The sequence below is a fragment of the Vombatus ursinus genome, unplaced genomic scaffold (genome assembly GCF_900497805.2).
Source record: "Vombatus ursinus unplaced genomic scaffold, bare-nosed wombat genome assembly UNPS02014811.1, whole genome shotgun sequence".
NCBI classification, from domain to species: Eukaryota; Metazoa; Chordata; class Mammalia; order Diprotodontia; family Vombatidae; genus Vombatus; species Vombatus ursinus.
The window spans coordinates 7147122-7171214 of record NW_020954589.1 but is presented as its reverse complement, the minus strand read 5'-3'; the positions used below and the strand labels follow the sequence as shown (position 1 = coordinate 7171214).

Here is a 24093-nt window from a genome sequence, read left to right as displayed (position 1 = left end):
TGGATCCCTGGAGAAAAGTAGGAGCTGGGCTTGGGACAGCTGAAGATTAGAGAATAGGTCCCTTAGGTCCTACTCTAACATGAGCCACTTAGCCTATCCTTGCCCTAGAAGTGAGACAGGCATTTTTTCTCCTTAGCTTCGCTATCCCCACCCCTTTCTCTCCTGGTCATGGGTTCCATAAGGATGGGTAGGGTTCTAAGGAGAAGGGACATAGGGGGAATAATGGTTAATTCTCTCCTATTCTTCCAAGCAGAGATACCTTCGATAACTGGAATGAGGATGCATTTGTTGGAAGAAACAACAGTTCGGACTGAGTGGACTAGGGCCTCAGGACCTGTGGATGCTTATGAAATCCGATTCACCCCTACAGTAAGAAACATGAAGCCCATGGGTTTGGGATAGATGGGAGAGGAAGGAAAGCCACATTTAGAAAAGATATGAGCTCTTCTAAAGCATTACCATTATTTGGTCCCATGCCCTTATTCTTTTCTGCCTGGATTTTATTTCTGGCAGTCAGAGAGAATCCCAGAGTTTAGGTTTGGAAGGGTTCTTGGTAATCATCTCCCTCAGATTAAAGAAATCACTGCAGTAGAATCCTGACAATGATTTATCATCTGGTTGAATATCCCTAGTAACAGAGAACTCAGTAACCTCTTGAGACTACTCATTCCATTGTTGGGAAGCCTCAATTATTAGAACAGGAAAGGGAAGGAAATAAGCATGTATATAGGACTTACTTTGTGCTGCTGTTTAATTATGTCATTTGATCCTTACAACAACCCTGGGAGGCAGGTGGTGTTATTATCCCCATTTTGCAATTGAGGAAACTGAGGCAAAGGTTAAAGGGCTTGCCAAGGGTCACACAACTTGTGTCTGAGATTCAATTTGAACTTCGGTCTTCCTGACTCCAAGTTCAGTGGTTTTATCCTCTGCTCCAGAACGTTCTTTCATCTTTCACCCGAGATAAAATATTTGTCTTTCTGACATCTACTTACTGGTCATAACTGTGCCCCTGTTCCATCTTACACCTTGATTCTGTCATCTCTAGTACTGGTTATTCCATCAAGTTTTGTGTGTTTAGATAAGCTTGCCATTTGTTTTTGCCCAAGACGTTGACAAAAAAGCTGATAGTGGCAGATCCTTGAGACATTCCACTGGAGGTGATCCTTCCAGGCTGACATTCTTTGGTTATGGCTGTTCTACCAGATATGGATACTCCATATTTCAGTCACCTAGTCTGTATGTTACCATCTTATTCACAGGGATATCACAGGTGACTTTGGCAAGTGTTTTCCTTATGTGTAGGTGAATCGTATCAACGTCATCAAATTCTTTTTGAGTACCTACTATATGTAAGGTACTGTGCTATATCCTGGGGGTGTAAGGAAAACTGAATATGATTCTTAACCCTGAGGACCTTATATCTCTACATAAAGAAATAGGTATACAAGAAAAAATAAATAACAATACAAGTTGAATGTCAGTGAGTAATTCTGTAGTACATGAGAAATGCTACAGAAATTCAGAGGAGACAGATCTCTGTTTCCTTCTTTGTAAGGTGCCAGCTCTGAAATTCTACACGTTCCAGGGGGTGACCATTGAGGGCTGAGGCAGCTGGGCTTCAAGGAAGCACTTGAATAGGGCCTTGAAAGGACACTATACTCTACAGTTGTGGGATTAATAGTAATAGCTAATCTTTACATGGCGTTTTACATGACATTTTTTCAATCCTCAGACAGCCCCATGAGGCAGATATTATCTCTGCTTTGCAGATGGGGAAACCTCAGAGAAGTTAAGTAACTTTTCCAGGGTCACACAATTAATAAGTGTCTGAGGTAGGACTCAAACCCAAGTCTTCCTGACTTTAAATTTCAATGCTTTACCCATTCTGCCATGCTGCCTCCTTACCCACTACTTCTTGGGACTATCAGGGTGACAGACATTCTTGGGGGATGTCCTTAAGAATCAGGGCAGAGTGCCATGGAACAGAAAACTGAACTGATTCTTCTCACCAGGCACTTTTCTCTTTCTGATTTCTTTAAAAATTGAAACCAAAACCCCCAACTCTGCTTACCAGTAAATATCACGCCAAATTTTGCCCAATCCTCCTCCTTCTGTACTACCTTCTGTAGTTAAGTGGAGCTGAGATTTGAGCCAACAGGAAAAGCAGGGATGACTTTGGATAGTATAAAGATGCTCCCCACCTTGACCCTGTGCTGGCCCTCTCTTTCCCACAGACAGAGGGATTAGGCCGCCCATTTTCTGCTCGGGTCCCCAGCTCGACTTTAGCCTATGACCAGAGGGGGCTGTCCCCAGGCCAGGAGTACGACGTCACCGTTCGTGCCCTACGAGGTTCTAGCTGGGGACCTCCTACCTCCCAGACCATCACCACCAGTGAGAGCTGGGGGATTGGGGTGGGGGAGATGGAGCTGAAATGGGGAGGGAACAACTGGGGAGCATGCCATCCAAGAAGGAAGTGGGAATGGTGGAGTGGAGGGAAGGTGCAAGATGACTGAATTCTTGAAAATTGGGGGCTGAGGGAACTTAGAGTCTTTTCTGCTTCCAAATACCTGACCCTCCTTCCTCCATTCTCTTCTGGGGCCCTCTAGTGATCGATGGCCCCCAGGATCTTCGGGTCACAGCCGTGACTCCCACTACTATGGAGCTAAGCTGGCTACGTCCACAAGCTGAAGTGGACCGCTTTGTGGTGTCCTATGTCAGTGCTGGCAACCAGCGGGTACGGCTAGATGTGGCACCTGAGGAAGACAGAACCCTGCTGACTGGGCTAATGCCTGGTGTGGAGTATGTGGTGACCGTCACTGCTGAGAGGGGCCGAGCTGTCAGCTACCCAGCCTCTGTCAGGGCCAACACAGGTACCATCTGGCCAAGTGAATGTGAGAGGGTCAAGGGAGAGAAGGAATCACATTTAGGTCATAGAATCATAACTTTAGAGACCATAAATCCAGTTAGATTTTATGGATGAAGAAACTGTGGCCCAGGGAAGGAATGACTCTCCCAGGGGTCACACAGTGAGTAAATGTGTGAGGAAGGATTTGAACCTGACCCCATGTCTAGCACAACTAAGCCACATTGCCTTTCATGTCCTTTTTCATTGCCTAATTTCTTTCAGACCCCATTAAACAATCAGTCATCATGCATTTAGTAAGTATTTATTATGTGCCAGCCCCTGTGCTGAGCACTGGAGCTACAAGTCATCTATGAAATAGCTCCTGCTCTCAAAAAAGCTTATATTCTATCTGTGAATCACCGGCTCATTTGTGTAGCAAGATAAGAGGGAAAGCAGAGGCAACAAGAGGGATATTAATTAGACTTCAGGAAAAATTGACTACTGGTGAAGTCTCTAGGGAGGTACGGGAGCAGAAGAGTAGGTGTCACCTTCTCTGGGTAGCCTGGTTTAGATGTAGTCCTTTTGAGAGGCAGGAAAAGGTCCAGCAAAACCCTAGGTTTTGTAGGAGATGGATTGTCATAGAGGTTAGAATTTGGATTGGGTAGGGGCTGGAATCAGGTCAGTCAGGGTTAGAAGTCAGTGATAGGTTAGCTTTAGGAGAGGGGAGACCTCTGCTCCACCGGTTAGGGAACAGATTGGTGAGAGAGGTAATATGGTCAGGGTTGGGGATATGGTGTCTCTTAACAGATCCCTGGATCTTCTTTCTTTTTCTTCCCCTTTGGCAGGTGGGAAGCCCGCCTCATTGTGGCTCTCAATTTCTTCTTCCTTTGGCATCTGTTCCTAATCTCTTTTCACCCCCTCTCCCTCCTCCGGACTCAAGGATCTATCCACTGACTTCTTTTCTTTCTAGGGGCCATCAGATTATGGGGCAGGGTGGGTGGGAAATGAAAAGGGCTCTGGGGACAATAACATTTCTTTCTTTCCTTTATCATTCCAGGTGGGGCATGGGCTGAGGGAGGAGAGGCCTCTCAACTCTAATGGGAAGGGTTGAGAAGGGAGGGATTTGAGAGTTTATTGGTTGGGAGACCTGGGGGGTGGGGGCAACCCATTGATTCATTCTTTCCCCCCTCCTTTTTTGCCCCCTGGCAGCACCAGCCCACCACAATTACCAGGACACCCGTCCCCCAGCCCCACCCCCTCGACCCCCATCCCGACCCCAACCCCGACCAGGTTCTCGACCGGACCCCCGGCCACCTCGGCCTATGGAAGAGGAAGATCCAAAGCCCAGGGAGGTGCCCTTGGGGCTGCCCCCACCACGGTTCTTGCGGAACCTCACATCAAGGCTAGGTCCTTCCTGGGGTTCCGTGCAGGATGTGGAGCGATACCTACGGGCCTCTGGCTATCCCCTCCGTGGCAACCAGACCTACACCTCAGTGGCCCGCTCCATCTATACCTATCTGCAACGCCGGGCAACGGGGCTCCCTGCACCCCCATCATCACTGTCCCACAAGCCCCGACCCAATGCCAATCTGGACCCAGATACCAGGAAACCGAACTCGGCCAAAGTCATCCATGGCCGTAACCCTGAAGGTGTGGACCAGTTGGAAGGGAGGCACTACCCCCTCCTCCCCTCATTACATCCTGGCCCTTCCCCTCGCCACCCCAAACCTGAAGTGCTGGGCAGCTCGGCTGATGGGGCCTTGCTGGTCTCCCTGGATGGTCTCCGTGGCCAGTTTGAGCAGGTGGTGCTGCGATGGCAGCCCCTCTCTCCTATGGAAGGGCCCAGTGGGGAACTCGCAGTACCAGGGGCAACGCGCACCGCCCGCTTGCCTGGCCTGAGGCCTGGTACTACCTACCATGTGGAGGTCCATGGGGTCCAGGATGGGCAGGCCTCCAAGTCCTACGCCTTCATCACCACTACAGGTAGTGTGTGTTGTCTGCCTTGGGGACCTCCCCCTCCATCCACATATCTTGCCTTTTCAACCCAGAAGTTGCTTACCCAGCAGTGCAGATCTTTCTCCTCTAACTGTAAAATGCCTACATACCCATGAAATGTGCATTGGCCCTGCCCAAGTTTGCCAGTCGTCCCTCAATTCACTCCCTACTCCCTTCTCCTTCTTCCTGTATCACACCAGGTTCAGCGATACCAGAATCTCCTTACAACAAAAACACCCTCCCCCAAAACCGTCCTCCTCATAGCCAAAGGCTCCAGCAGGGCCCAGACACAGGCTTGAGGTGAAAAAAACACAAGGTCTAGGCAACTTCACGTGCTTGAGCTGGCTGCCAGTTTTCATGCAAATCCTGGAGCACCCCGGTCTGATTTTTAGGGAAGTGTGGCCAGCAGACTTTGAGAACAGGGATGTTGATGTGCAGACACCCTGGGAAGGATAAGCCAAGGAAGGGGGAGCCTTCCAGGTCCCTCTCTGGTTGTAACTTGTCTGCAAGATGGGTCTGAACCGAAAGAGGGAAATCGAAGCCACCGGAAGAGGCTAGCCTTGATTGGGGTGGCATTGAAACTACTGTTTTTTCTTCATCTGCCTGTCCCAGGCTGGCTGGTCTGCCTTCCTCTCACCTTTCTCTCCCACAGGCAATACCTGGGGCCTGGAGGAGGGAGCTGTGGCAGCTATGAGGAGTAGGGTGGAAATCTTCTTTCCCCACAGGGCACAGATGTCACCTAGTCCTGGATGGAACATATCTCACCAACCCCTTCTTGCTCTCCTTCTCTCCTGCATCCTCCGCTAACACCACCATCTCCTCCTTTCTTCCAGGCTTCTCACTGCAGCACTAATGGAGGCCAGGATCCCCCCTACGCACAGTTGGGAGGGGTCTCAGGGGATATGGGGGTCTTTGAAGGGCCAGGTTCCACAGGGCACCTGGGAGTGGATAGGCTGATTTCTGGGCCCTCTGGGAAGACAGGAGGGACATTTTGTGGGGGAATGAAGGTTGCACAAGAGCCTGTTAGGAGAATGGGGGATACCATTTATTCTACAAGTATGTATTGAGCACCTACTATGCACTTGCTGGTATTCTCACCTCTTGGGACTCTGAAGGACCTGGACATCTCTGTGGGAACAAAGGGGAGGTAGGGGAATCTGGGATATAATTAAGGAAACCAGGGAGCAGGCACAAGTCTCTGCGTAAATAAGGGGATTTTCAGAGGAGGGCAACTCAGACGGGGCATGATGCTCAGGAGAATGGAGGCCAGAGGACGCAGGTTCAGTTTCTAGTATTTACTCTTATCATCTCTTTATCTTTCTCTCTTTCTCTCCCCTTCTCTTCATTAATCTTCCCCAGGCCCCTTTGGTGCCACAGATGAGACTCCTGTTTTAGGGCTGACCCCACCACCAACAACCCAGGGGGCTCAGGCGCCTATCCTGCAGCGCCCAGGTGAGTTGGTAGAGTTCAAGGTGATAGGCATAGGTGGAGCAGGTGAGCTCCCTGTATCCTGGAGAGACCAGCCTAACACCTTTGCCCAATTCTTGCTTCATCTGCTGGTGCCCGAATGGCCCAGGCCCCACAGGAAGCAGCTGCTTGGGAAGGTTCAGCAGGGCCGATTGCCAGTTCTGCTCCCCACCGTGGGGTCCTCCCTGAAGAATAGCCCACTGCTCCCCTCACTCACCAAGGCATTCTAGGTACAACTTGCCCAGATAGCAAGGAGTGGGACTGCTCCTCAGACAGAGCCTCAGAGGAGGGGTGGAAATCTCAGCACATTGGGGAATGATGGACAAGGGAACAAAGAGACAGAAAAAAGGGGGCACAATAGGGCTGATATCAGGAGAAAGAAATGAGAGAGTCAGAGATGGTACTTGAAAAGTGAGAGCTGGGTGATGGGCTAAAGAACAAAAAGGAAGAAGATGGTAATTGGGTATACAGGAAAGAGCCCTGGTTGAGGAATCAGAGGGCCTGAGTTCAAATTCTGATTCTCTTACTTCCTTGAGCAAGTCACTCAACCTCTTCAGGCCTCAGCTTCCTCTTCTATAAAATGGTGGTGTTGCACTAGAAGATCTTTTTTTTTTAAAACGTATTTTTCACATTAGTCATGTTGTAAGGAAGAATTAGAACCAATAGAAGGAACCACAAGAAAGAGGAAACAAAACAAAACAAAAGGAAAAAAAAGTACATAGTATGTTTCAATCTGCATTCAAACTCCGTAGTTCTTTCTTTGGATGTGGATAGCATTTTCCATCATGAGACTTTTGGAGATTAGCTGAGAAGGGCTAAGTCTATCAAAGGTAGTCATTGTATAACGTGGCTGTTACTGTGTACAACATTCTCTGGACTAGAAAATCTTAAAGATCCATTCGAGTTCTAAATCCTCTGACTGAGGGATTGGAGAGACTGAAAAATAATGAAAGGGAGAAAACAAAGACAAAAAGGAGAGGGAGAGCAGAACTGAAGGAGAGAAGACAGGAAGGACTGGGCAGTTCTTCCACACAGGATAGAGAAGAGAAAAGGATAAGAGAGATGTACCAGGGAAGCTGAGTGACAGAGGTTAGAGAGGAGACAAGAAACTGAATGGCAGAGAATGGGAAAGAACAAGATGAAGGTGAATAGAGAGGGGGGAAAACACACTAGGGAGACAGGAAAGGAAAACTGAGTGACAGAGGCTGATGAACTGAGGCCTTGAGAGGAGAAGGGGGTGGAAATTTGGAGATTCATGACTCTAAGTTGGAGGCCTCATACTTTTAAGTTCCTTCCCCTGTTTCCTTTCCTATACTCTCCACTTGGTCTGATTCTGCCCCCAAGAAACTCTTGCAAGGAGTGGGAGAGGAGAAGCCCCTGTGGGGCTCAAGCCCCAGTGATGCCCTCCACTTCAGTCCCTGCAACCGTTCCCTACATCCCCCACTACCCCTGCACTAGGGCTCCCAGCACTGGGCGGGCTTCGAGCAGTGGAACTAGCCCCAAGAGAGCTGGGCCTACAGTGGACAGCACTGAGTGGTCATTTCAACGAGTTCCTGCTGAGGGTGGAACCCTTTCATGGGTGGGGACGGACACCCCAGGAGTTGGCGGTGCCAGGGGACCTGCAGGTAGCTAGGCTATCAGGGCGTCAGCCCCACATCCCCTACACAGTCATCCTCTATTGGGTGCAGGGTGGCCTGCTCTCCCCACCCCTCCGGACCAACCTCACCACAGGTACCCTTTGGAGGAATGGGTAGGGAAAGAATCAAAAGGGAGGGACTTTAAACCCATCAGTGATGGCAATGCCCAAAGGAAATACTGGAGAGAAGTATTGAAACTAATAGAGGTAAGGGGTGGGGCATAGAAATGGAGAAGGGTATTGAAACCTTCTCAAGGAAATAAACCACCAATGTCTCCCCTTATTACCCAGTAGGAGGGATCATGGGAGCTCCAAAGGAGGGAAAATCAATAAAAAGGTTCTCAGGAAGACTGAAATTAAGAAACTGGAGAAAGAAAGAAGTGGAGAATATGATAGAGGGGTCATTGCTAGAGAAGAAGGGACCTCTTAGATCCTGGTCAGAAGGCCTGTCCAGGCCAAGAGGGAGCTGTCCAGGAGAGAGGAGGGAGGCAAGGGAGAAAAGAAGGGAAACTCTTGTTATTGCGAATTGTAATTTATCCCCACAGCTAAGGAGCCCGGGGCACTTTCTGTCCCACCTCGACTGGGAGAGTTGCAGGCTCTAGATGTGTCCCCGAACTCTGTCAGCCTCTACTGGACTGTTCCTGAAGGCCAATTTGACTCCTTCTTGGTCCAGTATAAAGACAAGAATGGAAAGCCCCAAGTGGTACCAGTGGAAGGTCTCCAGCACGATGTCACCATCTCCTCTCTAGATCCTGGCCATAAGTACAAATTCATCCTTTATGGGCTTGTGGGCAAGAAGCGCCATGGCCCCCTCACTACTGAGGCTAAGACACGTGAGTATGAATGACTGGGCTTCTTTCTTCTGGCCACCCTCTAGCCCCAAACACCTTCCCATTCTACTTTTTTTTTTCTTGTTCCCCCCTCTCCCAGATATCCCTTTGACTGCAGTCACTTAACATCTACAGAGTACCCATCCACTGCAATGGCATACATAGGGTCTTATGGGAGGGGCAGCTGCCTGAAAAGGGGGCAGCTTGAAAACAGATAGCAGTCCAAGGGCCTTAGACCTTGAAGTTACAAGGCTTTTTCCCCATTCTCTATTCTGGTAGGGCCGAGGAAATGAGAGTTTATGGGGGGAAGGGGTGGGAGGAGTGCCACAAGGATACTTTCTTATAAAGAAATGACCCCAGACAGGAAGGGGACTGGTTGCCATAGAAGGAAGGACAAGAAACTTATCACCTTCTTTCCTTTATTTCGTCGGTCTGGTATGTGTTTGGAGTAGGGAGAAGACTTTTTCCCTGTGAACTGTACCTTATTCCTTCTTTCTTTGTCTCCCTTTCTCAGCTTCTTTCCCTAACTCAGGAACTCTACCTCGCCTTGGAGAGTTGTGGGTAACGGACCCCACCTCTAATTCCCTTCACCTCTCTTGGACTGTCCCTGAGGGCCAGTTTGATTCCTTCCTGGTCCAGTATAAGGACAGGGATGGGCAGATCCAGATGGTTCCTGTGGAGGGGCCTGAGCGTTCCATCACTGTCTCCCCACTGGATCCCAGCCGGAGGTACAAATTCATCTTGTATGGACTCATTGGCAAGAAGCGCCATGGTCCCCTCTCTGCTGAGGGAACTACAGGTAAGCAGAAGCAAGGATGCAACATGAAACCCCATAGATCCTCAGTTCTGTCACTCTCCCTTCCCAACCCCATGGCCAGCATGACAATTTTTCCAAGGAATCTCTGCAAGTTTCTGACACCTTGGCCTCACTCTCCAGATTTCAGGCTATCTGTTTTTCCATCTGTTGTGCTAGATGGTATCTCTGTCTTTAGCTGCTCACCCTGTGAGCACAGGTCACACATAGTTGATCATAACAGTTGATAATAGTGGATCAGGCACCAGGCAAGTGGGACTTCCTAGAAATCTCTATATGTTCATGTAGTAACTGATTTCCTCCTCAGTCCTTGGAACCTCATGCTCAGTCTCACTTGTTGTCTTGCTCTGTCCCAGCCCCCAAAAGGATAGACCTCCTCAACTCCAGGCACAAAGAAAGGCCCTTGAGTCTCCTGGGGAATCCTGCCTTGGAGACCTGATGGTGACCGATATGAGTTTAGCTTCCCCGAGCCTCTTCTGGACAGTCTCCCAGGGTCCCTTTAACTCCTTTGTGGTTCAATATAAAGATAGGGATAGGAAACCCCAGGCAATGTATTTTGGGGGAGACCAGAATGAAGTCACTACCTCTGACTTAGAGCCCAACAGGAAATATAAGATGAATTTCTATAGGCTCCATGACAAACGTTGTATAGGCCCTCTTTCTGTGGTTGCCATTCAAGGTAAGTAAGAATAGGTAAGACTTCCTCTCTCTATGGGCCTCTTACCTCCTTTGATTCTGGCTCCTTTTCCCCTACTCTGTCCTTGCTCCTTGTCCAAGCAAGCCCTAGACCCCAGGAGATTCTTTAGTCTTAATTTGTTTCTGTACTTTTTCTCATTTGTGCTTTCTCAGCTCTGACATCATCAAATTCTCTACTCCTTCCTGGCCTCCTTTCTTCTTCCTTCTGCTATATTCAAGACTCCTTAACCAAGTCATCCCCTTCTGAATTCTAGCTTTAATCCCTCATCTTTACTTCTCAGTAGAGAAAACTACTCACTTCCTCCATATTTGTGGGAATTGACTCCCCCCAAATCTGCCCAAGCCATTCCTCCTTAGCTTTTCCCCATTATATCCTCATCACTCTTCCATTTTCTTCTGTGTCCAGCTGTACTCTTAGTCAATCCATTGACTCTTCTGTTTCTCCTGGACTTACTGATTCTCTATCCCCCTGCCACAATTAAAACCCCAGTTCAGGCCCTAGTCACTTCCTCGTGTCTGGTTTCTGTTACTTTCTCTCCAGCCCTCAACTCCTCCCTCCTTTTTCCATATTCCCCTCTCTCCATCCCACCCCCTCACATGCTCTTGTTGGTTTGTCCAAAGCATCAAAGAAAGGTCATGAAATTGTATTTCCTAGAATGTTTTCCAAGATGAATTAGACCATCCTTTTGGCTTGACTTCTAGCCAGTTTGGGTTAAATTTAAGGTAGTATGAATGGACTGTAGACAGAGAGGAAAAGATCACCTTTAGAAGGTCCTATCAGACTCTAAACTTGCTTGTTCTTTTAATTCCAAGATTCTTTCCAAATTCCTCAATCCCATCCTTCCCTCAGTATATTTTGCCTGCTTTAGTTGGCTTATGGAGTCTTTTTGCTCCTGTCCTATATTTCCGCCCTCATCTCTTCTTGCTCTTTGTCTTTCCTTTTCTCTAGAATTACCTTTCCTCTCATTTTTTTTTAACTTTGCTTGTCTTCTCCCAAAACATCTCTTTTCCACTAACCTCTCTTCTCTTACTCTGTCTCAGCCTCTCTTTGTCTGCCTCTTACAGAGTCTGGGGGAAGATTTTCTCCCACATACACTATAGCATCTCCACTCTTCCCATAACTTCTCAGGGCAACACGTCCACAAAGGCAGAAATCCTACTATATGAATTATGTGTAAGGAACAGGGCCATCTTTAGCAGCAGATAGATAAATATTGGAGGGGCCAGGAATGGTCCCCTGCCCCACATAGCTTCCACTCTGAGGTCCGAAATTCTACTTTTATCAAATCATTGTTTTACATCTTCTTTTATAATTTAGATACCTGTGTAGATAGTAGCACTTTAAGTCCCATAGAATGAATGTTTTTTTTTTTTCCCACTCTTTTTCTTTTAACTGGAGAGAAGGAGCTTGAAAGCCACTGAAGAATTGAGTATGAAGGCATATGATTGGTCAGCTCTGCTCTAGTCCCAGTTGCTTAGAGCAGCTTAGGTTGTAATTCACTTATTTGATCTAACAATTACCCTTCCTGCTATTTCTACCACTGGATTTAGCTTCTAGGGGGTGCCCTGAATTCCTCAAGATATAGTGGAAACACCACTGGATTTGGAGTCAGAAGACTTGGATTTGGAGTTTAGCTCATTTACTTGTATCTGTGTGACCCTGAGCAAGTCACTTGAGTTGGATGGGACCTTAAAGTCATCTAGCCCACTCCCTTCATTTTACAGAAGACAGAGAAAGGTGAAGAGTCTTGTCCAAGATTACTTAGGTAGTAAGTGAGAGGGCCTTAATTTTTCCCTTGGGTTTCAGGTCATCCTATATGAATGTTGCCATTTTCTCTTCACCCCCTCGTAGAGGTCTCTATGGCTTTAGATTCTTGAAAGTCTTATTGACCCAATTGTCTTTGTCTTATTTCTATTACCTGAAGCATATTCTCTAGCTAATTATTAAGACTGGTCCTGCTTATTATTTTAAAGTAGCATATGGGCCTTAGTATCACTAGCAGGCACGTGGACTGCTTCTTGGTGGACATCATCTTTCTATCATTCCCCTCTAAAGTCTGTCTGAATTGCTCTCATTAGTTCCTTTCAATGGTAATGAATTACTTTTTAGATTCTTTCTGTGTCAAAAATCAACCTTTCTTTGGATGACACTCAATTTCTGTTTTCTTAGCTCCAAACTCACTTACAAAACAGAAATGACTGGTCCTGAGTTCAATGACTGATCAAACCTTTCTCTGGCTCTATCTAGTTCTCCAGCTTTTTTTTGATGACTCATCATTCAGGTGTCCTGCCCATGGGATGGATTTTATAATTTACAACATAATTATTTTAAAGACCTGGTTTAAAAAAATCAACGTAATTTCCACTGAAGGGGAAAAAAAGCTCCAATAGCTCCTATCTCTATTTCAGCTCCCCAATGGGAAGAGGAGACTCAGCCGGCCACGGAGAGCCCCAAGCCTCGCCTGGGGGAGCTGACGGTGACCGATGTGACTCAGAATTCCCTGCGTCTCCTCTGGACCATCCTTGAGGGGACGTTTGACTCGTTTGTGGTCCAGTACAAAGACAAGGATGGACAGCCCCAAGTGGTGCCTGTTGAAGTTGGCCAGAATGAAGTTACCATCTCTGACTTGCAGCCCTCCCGGAAATACAAGATGAATCTTTATGGACTTCGAGGCAAACAAAAAATGGGCCCCATCTCTGTGATTGCCACAACAAGTAAGTGAAAGTGGCCTAGGCACATTCTTAGACCCCCAGTCCCACTGTCCTCCATTCTTATTTCTTAATCCTCACATTTCCCTCTCTCACAGCTGTGTTTTTAGTCTCCTTTATGTCTTTAGTCTTTATGTCTTTAGTCCTCTGCCCTCCCAGGGTCTGCATCAAAGCAGAGAATCCCTTGTCCTTCAGGAAAAGTAAACTCATCATTCCTAAAGCCATCTCACCCTGCCAGCTGTCTCCAGGCAGAATGGCTCCTCCTTCAGAGTAGACAGAGAGGAGCCTCCCTTTTCCCAGATCAGAAGTTCCTTCTCTCATCTAACCTAAATCTTGCCTAAAGCCAATTTGGTATATTTCCTGGTGATTTAATGCATCTGGTTCTTGCATTCCTCCTTGTGATCTTGTGAAGCTTGGAAGTATTTAAGACACCCCCTGTTTTTGCCCTTTCTTTTGGGGTCAAATAATCCATGTTCTTTTAATCTCTTTAAAGACATATCCAGCCTCTATTTTTCACTGTCTTCTGGCCCTCTTCCAGGCTCTTCTTCTCTTCCAAACTGGCCTCTACTCCTGTTTCATGTCTTCCTCTTGGCTTTCCTGTTTCTGATGGCTGCTCTTCTCTCTCTCAAGCCAACTCACCCTCCCACCTCCCACCCCATCTTAGGAAAATTTAATTTGCTCTTCAATGAGAGACCAGTAGTGACTTTTTTACCTTCTATTCAGGGTGTAACCATTTTCTCTTTCTTTCCTTGTTCCAGGCCCATTACCTATAGAGCCTCATCTGGGAGAGATGACAGTAACAGATGTGACCCTAGACTCCCTGCGTCTCTCCTGGACTGTCACTGAGGGCGAGTTTGACTCCTTTGAGGTTCAGTACAAAGACAGGAATGGGCAGCCACAAGTGGTGTCCACAGAGGGCATTCAGGATGAGGTTACTATATCTGGTCTAGAGCATTCCCGGAAGTACAAGTTCCTTCTCTTTGGCATCAAAGATGGCAAACGTCATGGGCCCATCTCTGTTGAAGCAAAGACTGGTGAGTGGGAGAAATTGGCCCTCATCAATGCTTCCCTACCTTTCCTCCCTACTTCTTTCTGCATTTGCTCTCTTTTTATTTCTGTGGTTACTGCAACACCTGTCACCCCTTCCTTTCCTCTGCTTTTTCTCTTTCTTCTAAGGCAATGGTTCTCAAACTTTTTGGTCTCAGGATCACTTCAGACTCTTAAAAATTATTGATGTCCTCAAAAAGCTTTTGCTTATGTGAGTTATATCTACCAATATTTACTTAATTTTATTTATTTAAAATTAAATCTGATAAAATTTAAAAATATTTATTAATTAATTAAAAATAACAACAACAAACCCATTTCATGTTAACATAAATAACATTTTTATAGGATAGGCTAGGATAGTAATATAATATAGTAATAGTATAGTATAGTATTATATAATTAGTGTAGTATAGTAAATATGTTATAGTGTAATTAATATAGCACAGTATAATATAATGTTGTTGTATTTGTTGTTCATTTTCCATTGTATACAATTCTTTGTGACCCTATTTGGGGATTTTTTGGCAAAGGTACTGGAGTGATTTGCCATTTCCTTCTCCAGCTCATTTTATAGATAAGGAAACTGAGGCAAACAGGGTTAAGTGACTTATTCAAGGTCACACAGCTAGTAAGTGCCTGAGGTCAGATTTGAATGCCAGAAGATGAGTCTTCCTGATTCCTGGTCTGGCACTCTATCTGCTGTGCCACTTAGCTGCCCATGATATAATGTAGTATTGTATAATTAGTATGGTATAGTAAATATAGTATATTATAATAGACATAGGATGATACAACATAGTATAATTAATGTAGTATAGTAAGTATAGCATAATATAGTATTATATAATTACTATAGTAAATATAGTAAAGTACACTAGTAAATAATGTATAGTATAATATAGTATAGTCAATGTAACTAAAATAATATAATATAGTATCGTATAATTAGTATAATAAAGTATAACATAGTATTGTTTAATAAGTATAGTATAGTATAATATAGTATTGTATAATTAGTGTAGTAAATATAGTATAAAATAGTATAGCATACTATAATATAATATAGTTTAATTGATATAGTATAGTATAATATAAAATATTTGTTGTTGTAGTTGAGTCATGTCTGACTCTTTACGACCTTATTTGGGATTTTCTTGGCAAAGATATTGGAGTTGTTTGCAATTTCCTTCTTCAGTGGATTAAGGTAAACAGAGGTTATGTGACTTGCCCAGGGTCATGTAGCTAGTAAGTGTCTAAGGTTGATTTAAACTCAGGCCTTCCTGACTTCAGGCCCAGCACTCTATCTGCTATGCCACCTAGCTATCTCCTATAATATAGTATAGTATTGTATAATTAGCATAGACCGGTAAATATAGTATAGCATAGTAAAATATAGTATAGTATAATTAATATAGTACAGTCAAGAATAGAGTAGGCCAGAAGAGTATTAAACTGTATTGTGCAGAACAGGGTTACACTTCTCTGGCGTGGGGATTGCCTCCCCCACCCCTCTCTGGAAGGTGATCACGTTATGCACTCTCTTGGAGCGAGGGCAGCCCTGGGAGCTGCAGAGGAAGGCTCTGGCTCTGCTGAAGCTGGGGGTCTTTGGTAGAGCTATCAGGGTCCCCCTTGTTTCCCTTGCCCTCCCCTTTCCCTTCTCTCTGAGCTGTCTGTCAGTCCCATCTCTAGCTGCTCAGAGGCCAGACCTCCCACCCCCAACACACACACTTCCCCCACCCCCACGCACATCTCCCTGCTTCCCTCCTCCTCCCTCCCACAGGGCTTTGGAAACTGGGAACCAAAAGAATTAGAGGGCTTGCTGCCCAGGCCAGCCCAGGCCAGATGTCTCCCCTTTCCTGGGGCTCCCGCCAGGCCCTCCCCCGCCCCTGGGGGCTCTCAATCGCCAGAAAAAACTCAACAACAACAATGCCGTCAGCGCCCTCGGTATCCAGGGAGGCAGCCGGCCAGCTCTTTCCCAGGCCCCAAGACTGTCCTTGTAACAGACACCTGATCGGTTCCCCTGTTTGCCCCTTCCTTCCCGCCACCACCTTCTCCTCCCCCCAAATTAATTCCCAATGCATCCTCATCAGTAGGTGCAGCCGCGCCCCTAGCTGGTCTGCGCCGGGGTCTCAGGTTCCCAGGGTCCAAGTAGACAAGGAATGGAGCTATAGCCAACTGTAAGATCACCTCTAGTCTCTAATGTCTGCTCCCTGTCAGGGACTCCTCGTCCTCTCTTTCAGCCCTTCTCAGTACTCTCGGCATTGGGAAGGGGAGAGCCCTGGAAAAGGAAAATGGGGAGGGAGGAAGGAGATAAATATAGAGACCAAAACCTGGGATGGAAAAGAAGGAGCTAACCACCACGCCCCCCCCCCCCCAATCCCCTGCTGACCTACAAGAAACCCTGCTAAGGAACTGGGCCCTTGCAGGTGGGGTAAAGACTTGGCTACAAGAACCTACTGAGTGGAAGAGAAGTAAGATACCAGAGGGAAGCTGGAGAATCTCTTTGTCCAGCTACTGACTTTTAGAGTAGGTAACACCTTCATCTGTCTGCGTCAGGGAGGGCCCTTTTAGGCCTTTGAGGCAACTAGGTGGTGCAATGGTTAGACCTGAAGTCTAACTAGCTAACTAATCCAGGTCTAGACCTGGAGTTGGGCCTGGAGTCAGGAAGACCTGAGTTCAAATCCTGACTCAGACACTTACTAACTGTGTGATTCTGAGCAAGTTACTATGTTTGCCTTGGTTTCTTCATCTCTAAAATGAGCATAATAATAGCACCTACTTCACAGGGTTATTTTGAGGATAAAATGAAATATTTGTAAAGCACTATATAAATGCTAACTACTAATATTATTATTGTTTAAAGGTAGAATGGAGGTGTGGTATGTACCTAGTTAGTCTATATTTCTAACCCAGAACAGGAAATGAGTGGGTTGGAGGTCATTTTGGAAGGAATATGGAACTCTGCATCAGCTGTCAAAAATGATTCCTGCCTGGGTGACAGGACCCGCCATGAACTGCCTACTCTTATTTTGGGCTGTCCTTGAGGGCCTGTCTTCCTCTTTTATGGTCCAGTATAAAGATAGGGATATATAGAATAGTATAGTGTAATATTGTATCGATGCCCAACATGGATACTTAGCCACTATTCCCAATCTGGGACCTGGATGCAAGTACAATTGCTATAATTTCAGCTCCTTGGCAAGGAATAGTGTGGCCCTTTCCTTTCTGCTGGTGCCACTTTTGAGTGGGAGCATAGGAGCTTCTCCCATTTCACCTACCTGTATGACTTAGGAAAGCCTAGTGCTTTCCCCTTTCCCAGTCACTCTTTCCCTTAGCCCCTTGACTACAGAGACTTCCCCCAACCCAGGCAATGTGTTGGCCTCCAACCTCTGCCCCACCTGTTCTCTGAAGTTACCCAGTCTCCTGGAGACAACTCAGCCTCCTTTCTCTCTCCTTCTCAGAGAGCCCAACAGCTTCAGGCATCATAGGAACTCAACGCCCTCTGAAGCCTCGCTTGGGGGAGAAACTGACAGCCGTGGCTGTGGCCAACGGTGCTGTGCACTTATCTTGGACTGTCCAGCAGGGATCCTTTGACTCCTTCGTGGTCCAATACAAAGATAAAGATGGGCAGCCTCACATGGTGCCTGTGGAAGGAGACCAGAATGAAGTCGTGGTTTCTGGCCTGGAGCCGAATCGCAAATACAAGATGCTCCTCTATGGACGCTACTCTGGGAAGCAGCTGAGCTCCCTCTCAACTATTGTTATGACAGGTGACTGGGAGTCATTAAGGCTGCTTGCACTTCCTACCCCCTTTCTTCTGGCACAAGAGCCTATGAACCTTCTTGTCACTCCTTGCTAGTTACTCAATTCAATGAATGCTGGTTTCTGTATCTCAGTCTAGCTTCAGCAAACTAGAGGGGGAATAAAGATAAATAAGGCATAGTCTCTGGCTTCTTCATGAGGCTTATAGCAAAATGAGCGATATCAGACATGCACACCAATAACTAAGCATAAAATAGAACGCGCAAAGTGCAAAAGAAGCGTATTTAACTAGGTGTTATGAGAATTTGTGGGCCAGAAAGGTCACTTCTGGTTGTGGGTATCAAGGGATGGGATGTTGATGGATGAAGAAGCATTTGAATAGGATTTTGAAAAGATGAACAGAATTTCAATGAGTAGAAACAGGAAAAGGCATTTTGGACATTGAGAATGGCGTGAGCAAAGACTCAAGATGTTTTCAAAGGATAACAAATGGGCCTGTTTGGCCTGAGTGTGGGGTGAGGAGATACATGTGGAAAGGTAGTTTTGATCAAGATTCCAAAGGGCTTTGAATGCCAGGATAGAGAATTTGGACTTGAGTTTCTCTTCTCACACATTGAATTCTGCAACTTCACTGCTTCTATCTAGAGAAGCAGTGAGGGGTTAGGAGAAAAAGCCCTTGACCAGGAGTCCAGAGGAATCTCATTAGGATTGTAGATTTAAATCTGGAAGGGCCCTTACCTCATATATCTAATACAAACCCTTCCCATCCCCTCTGTCCATTTTACCAAGGAAGAAACTGAGGGCTAGAGTTCACGCATGTAAAAAGTAACTAAGGCTAGATTTGAAGCCAGGTCCTCTGACTTCAAAGCCGCTCCTCTTACTGAGTCCCAGTTCTACCACTAGCTGTGTGTCCTTAGTCAAATCACTTAACCTCTCTTGACTTAAGGGGGTTGAACTAGATTATCTCTAAAATGTCTTTTTGTCCTCTACAGATGTTCTTTCCCCCAGAATATCAGGTAGTATTAAATGCACTTAACATGTAATGTTGTCTATCTAATATATGTTGGTTTTATATCCCTACTAGATGATAAATTCCTGAGGGCAAGAACCATGTCTCATCTAAACTTCCTATCTCCTCAGCCCCTAGTAGGGTGCTTTGAAAAAGTAGGCCCTAAACAAGTATTTCTTACATTGTGCTGTTATGTTGCACTATACATACCTGATAAATAAATCCCTAGAGTTTCTCCACTAAATAGTGAGTCTCTTATCTGTCAACAGTCTTCCAAGTGAGTGAAGGGAGTTGTCATAGGGCTAGACTCAGTTTCTTTACAAATGGTGACCAAGTTCAGAAAAGGCAGACCTATCTTTTCTGTCTAATGCAATCCTCTCCTTCCTATATCTATCCTAGGACCACGAGAGGAAGAAACTCCAGTCCCCACATCCTCCGCCACTGATGCCCCTCAGTTACCTGTTAAACCCCACCTGGGAGAGCTAATGGTGACAGATGCCACCTCAGATTCTCTACACCTCTCTTGGACCATTCCAGAAGGCCAATTTGAATCCTTTGTGATCCAGTACAAGAATGGAGATGGACAGCCTAAGAGTGTACTTGTTGAGGGTGACAAGAATACGGTCGTCATCTCTGGCCTGGAGCCAGATCACAAATACAAGATGAACCTCTATGGCTTCCATGATGGACAACGTGTGGGCCCTGTCTCCATCACTGGTGTTACTGGTGAGTAAAAGCAAACAGATCCTGAGAGGTGGGTCTCTGAGCCAGACTAGGTCTTCCTTTCTTTGTCATTGACCTTGTGCCCTACTTGGTTTAGCATCTTAGGATCCAGTTTCTAGTTTTCCTTACTTGCATTTGAGATCTCAAGCTCTACTGATCTCCTAGGACTTAAGTAGTTCTTTGGGGAGTTGGGGCTTTTGCTGAACTTCCAATTCCTGAACATTAGGTTCAGCTGTTCACCCTGGAGGTCCCTAGATATTGCCAGCTGATAAAAATATTTGTCAGATACTGAATAAATAGGACTTATCAAAGTACAACACAGAGTCTTCCTAAATCACATGCTATGACTAATTCCAGAGTTCATAGCTCTAGTGATGGGTTGGAAAATTCCATTTTCGTAGATGTTTCTGTAACAGCATTTGATCTCCATGGGAGCCAAGGAACTCCAAAAATTCCCACAGAGAGAAATAAAATTGTGAGGCACCAGGATGTAATGATATCTGTGTATGAGCACACAGGACTATTTTCTCTTCCTTTGCCCTTGAGAGAGATTACCCCTTGGACCATTCAGGGTTCGTGGAACAGAGAGTCACAGAGGTGAAACTGAGTCTCCCAGTTTGCCATGTGGAAGATGCTGGGTCAAGATGAAGGCACAGTTTTCTGATGCTTAAAGTTACCTGGCATGATGGTGTGGAGCTGTGAATAACTGAACAAATTAGAACCCACCCTGATTAGGTTCAGAACTTAGACTATGAGATGATGTGAAACATTGCTCAGAACTGTTTAGAAACAAGAAATATATGCCTTCACCCTGACCCTGCATTTAGAATTTCTCTTGTCAAATGACCTTTTTCATTTATCAGGCACAGGTAATCAAGGTTTTGTGGCTACAGAGTTTATGAGGCGCACTCAGAATGAAGGGAAAATTTGTTGAATTCTTCCATGGAGATTCCTTTGTCAAATCATTTACCAAAACTCCTCTCAACTATCATCTCTTTGCTTTCCGATGCAGGCAGGGGTGAGGGTTGGGGTGGGGGTGAACTGCATTCAACCATAGATCATGGAAAGGGAATAAAAGGTAAGGAGTGTGTGTGTGTGTGTGTGTGTGTGTGTGTGTGTGTGTGTGTGTGTGTTTACGGCCCAGCTCTGGACCTCAGAGTATGAAGAGCAAAGGTTGGGGAAGTGTTGGGAGTGGGCTCAGTCTCTCTCTCTGGCCCACTGATCCACCAGACTTTGAGGGAGCTGATGGTCCAGTACTAGGGGCTTTCTTCTGCTTCTACTCCTCTTCTGGTTGCTTCCATAGCCCTGATCTCAGTTACCTCAGATAAGGGCTTGAGCCACCTGGCAGCTGGCAATCCAAGAGATCAGCTCCTACAGTATGCCACACTCACCCACGTGACAGGTAGCAGAGACACTTAGTCTGATCACAGTAACTCTGGTCCCTGCTTTGAATGGTCAATAGGAAGTCTTCTCAAGGGTAAAGGAAGAAGAAATAGGGAATCAATCTCATCGCATTCCAGTACCTCACAATTCTGTTTTCCCCTTTGAGAACTTGGGGGTCCCTTGGCTCCCACAGAAATGAAATCCTGTTGCAGAAATACCCGCTTCACCATATAATCCCTAGAGAGATAAACATTCTATTCTCATCTGAGGAACATGAAAAGTTCCTAGAGATAATGTTATCCTCAAATTTGTCTTTATGTATCTCCTCATCTCAGCACTATATGAGGAAGTAGAGGAGATTCCAGCTCCCACAATGCCTGCCACTGAGGCTCCTGAGCCCACAGAGAAGCCTGAACTTGGAGAGCTGACAGTGACAGGGGCCACCCCACACTCCCTGAAGCTCTCTTGGCCCAACTCCCAGGGAAAATTTGATGCCTTCTCAATCCAGTACAAGGACAGGAATGGGCGACCTCAGGCTGTACGTGTTGAGGGCAACCAGAATGAGGTCACAGTCTCTGACCTGGAGCCTGACCACAGATACAAGATGAATCTCTATGGTTTCCATGATGGACAGCGTGTGGGCCCAGTCTCTGTCATTGGTGTAACAGGTGAGTCAATAGAATAAACTCAGAATAATATTTACTTTCTTTCCTATCAGGCATTAACTATTTTGTCAACTCTTGATTAGGTCCTAGGCCCTCATTAGTTGTTGTGTCCAATGTGTGCTATGTCCATATTACTTACGCCCACAGAAAACAATCAGTCAATAAACATTTATTGATTACCTACTATGTGCTAGGCACTTTTTCCTTTGGAGCTAAACACCAAACTCAGAGCAAGTTGGATTATAGGTTGACCCAGGAGCAGAGATGAGTGTAGGAAAGGGTGCTGGGAAATAAACACCTGAAACTTGAATTTTTCACTGCTGAACTGCGATAAGCATGTAGTAGAGCTGTTTGTGCCAGGAATTTTGAGTGTGTCCCCTTCCCCCGGTCAGAATGTGACAGAGACCAACTAAGCCACACTCCTCTAAATGTAACCTGAAGACTTTTCTAATCATCAACCCTAAATGACTTTAAAATCCAGTGGTATCATCCCTGTTTCTGGGCTCTCAGTATTTCTTTCTAGCAGCTATACCAGTGTGCCTAAAGAAAAGAGGGAGTGACCAGGGCAAGTCACCCTCTTCTTTCAAAGTCAGTTTTAGTTTCTCTCCGATCTCTTTATCAGCCCCTGAGGAGGAGACCCCAACTCACACAGCCTCAACCACTGAATCCCCTTTTAAACCTCGCCTGGGAGAACTGACAGTGACAGATTCGACTCCAGACTCCCTGCACCTCTCTTGGAGCATCCCAGAGGGTCAGTTTGACTCCTTTGTGATCCAGTACAAGGATGGAGATGGACAACCTAAAATGAAACGTGTCAGAGGGGACCAGAATGAAGTCACTATCTCCGGCCTGGAGCCTGATCACAAATACAAGATGAATCTCTATGGTTTGCATGACAGGCAGCGCATAGGTCCTGTCTCTGTTATAGGCGTAACAGGTGGGTAAGGAGTAAAGAGGGTGGGTACTTGGGTGTGGTTATGGACCAGGCTTTGTAGGTTAGGGACAACCTGAGGCTTTCTCCTTAGAGGTCTTTGTCCCTGTGTCTCTGCTTCTCCTCCCTCTAAGTTTACTGTGTTTTGGGGTCACAGATCCATTTGCTGCTTCTCTCTGAGGACTGAGATTCCTCTAATCTGCTTGAATTTGGAGAGAGGATGATATCCTGAGTTGAGGGAGGAAGGAAAGAAGGAAAGGCTGTTTCTCAAAGAGGTTATGAGAGAGTCTTCAGAGCTGTGAAGTTGTGGATGCCTGGTGTCAAGTATCCCCTTCTACCATTCACACAGGTGAACTACAACCACGTTCTTAATATATCAGGGCATCAGGCAACAACCAAGAATCCCTGGAACTTCAACAAGCAAAATTTGTAATTAGTTCTCCAAGAATTGAGTCCATAAGTCAGAAGAAAACCCCCTAGTTCCATGTTCTAAAGGCATATATGTATCTTTAAATTTTAAAAAATTGTAAATGCAATTATTTACAATATTTATTATAAACAAAATGCTTTATTATTTTAAAAAAATCTTTTTTTCAACATTGCTGGCAATACCTCCCTACCCAATAAAGCTTTCTCCTATAAAAAAGAAATATAGTTAAGCAAAAAATGCTGACACATTAACACATCTGACAGCCTGAGCCTCATTCCTCACCTGTAGTCCACCACCCCTATAGCAAGAAAAAGGAAATATCATCAGTCAGGGCAGGTAGGTGGCACAATAGGTAGAATGTCGGACATAGAATCAGGAAGTTTTTTTTTATCGTTGAATTGTTTTGTACCTGACTCTTCATGACCTCATTTGGGGTTTTCTTGGCAAAGATACTAGAGTGGTTTGCCATTTCCTTCTCTAGCTCATTTTACAGATGAAGAACTGAGGCAAACAGGGTTAAGTCACTTGCCCAGGGTCACACAGCTAGTAAGTGTCTGAGTCTGGATTTGAATCTTCCTGGCTCCAGACCTGGCGCTGTATCCACTGCGCCACCTAGCTGAGTTCGAATCCTGCCTCAGACACTTACTAGCTGTAGGACCTTGGACAAGTCACTAAACTTCTGCTTGCCCCAGTTTCCTCATCTATAAAATAGGGATAATAATAATACTTTTTTTTCCCAGGGTTGCTGTGAGGATAAAATGAGATAATATTGTAAAGTGCTTACAAGTGTTAGAGCACTATATCATGCTTGCTAGCTGTTATTATCAGTACTCTGGAGTTAATATTCTTCATTATTTTAATGACTGAGTTTTTATATTTTCAGAATTTTTTGCTTTACATTATTGTGGTCATTGTGGGTATTGTTCTCTTGGTTGTGATAACTTCACTCAATTCATGCAGTTCATGCAGTCTTTCCAAATTTCTCTGAATTCCTCTCATACTTTATTTCCTATGGTACAGTAGTATTCCATTACATTCATTTATTACAATATGTTCAGCCTGTCTATATCTATCTATCTATCTATCTGTCTATGTCTATGTCTATGTCTATGTCTATGTCTATGTCTATGTCTATGTCTATGTCT

At 45.6% G+C, this 24093-nt stretch overlaps 1 protein-coding gene across 6 annotated transcripts in view; it reads left to right on the top strand.

Moving 5' to 3' along the window:
• The window catches only part of TNXB (tenascin XB), a 55461-nt gene that overhangs the window by 8038 nt on the left and 23330 nt on the right, over nucleotides 1–24093 (top strand). For 4 of the 6 annotated variants that reach the window (XM_027876328.1, XM_027876326.1, XM_027876327.1 and 1 more), the window contains exons 4-16: nucleotides 254–369; nucleotides 2238–2394; nucleotides 2610–2873; nucleotides 4058–4831; nucleotides 6203–6295; nucleotides 8492–8779; nucleotides 9291–9575; nucleotides 12696–13001; nucleotides 13754–14029; nucleotides 17507–17815; nucleotides 19216–19542; nucleotides 21258–21590; nucleotides 22210–22524. In XM_027876328.1, coding sequence (XP_027732129.1) covers nucleotides 254–369; nucleotides 2238–2394; nucleotides 2610–2873; nucleotides 4058–4831; nucleotides 6203–6295; nucleotides 8492–8779; nucleotides 9291–9575; nucleotides 12696–13001; nucleotides 13754–14029; nucleotides 17507–17815; nucleotides 19216–19542; nucleotides 21258–21590; nucleotides 22210–22524 — 3843 coding nt within the window. Of the gene's footprint in view, nucleotides 1–253; nucleotides 370–2237; nucleotides 2395–2609; nucleotides 2874–4057; nucleotides 4832–6202; nucleotides 6296–8491; nucleotides 8780–9290; nucleotides 9576–12695; nucleotides 13002–13753; nucleotides 14030–17506; nucleotides 17816–19215; nucleotides 19543–21257; nucleotides 21591–22209; nucleotides 22525–24093 lie in introns of those variants that run through there. The other 2 variants (XM_027876329.1, XM_027876330.1) reach the window with 2 other exon arrangements.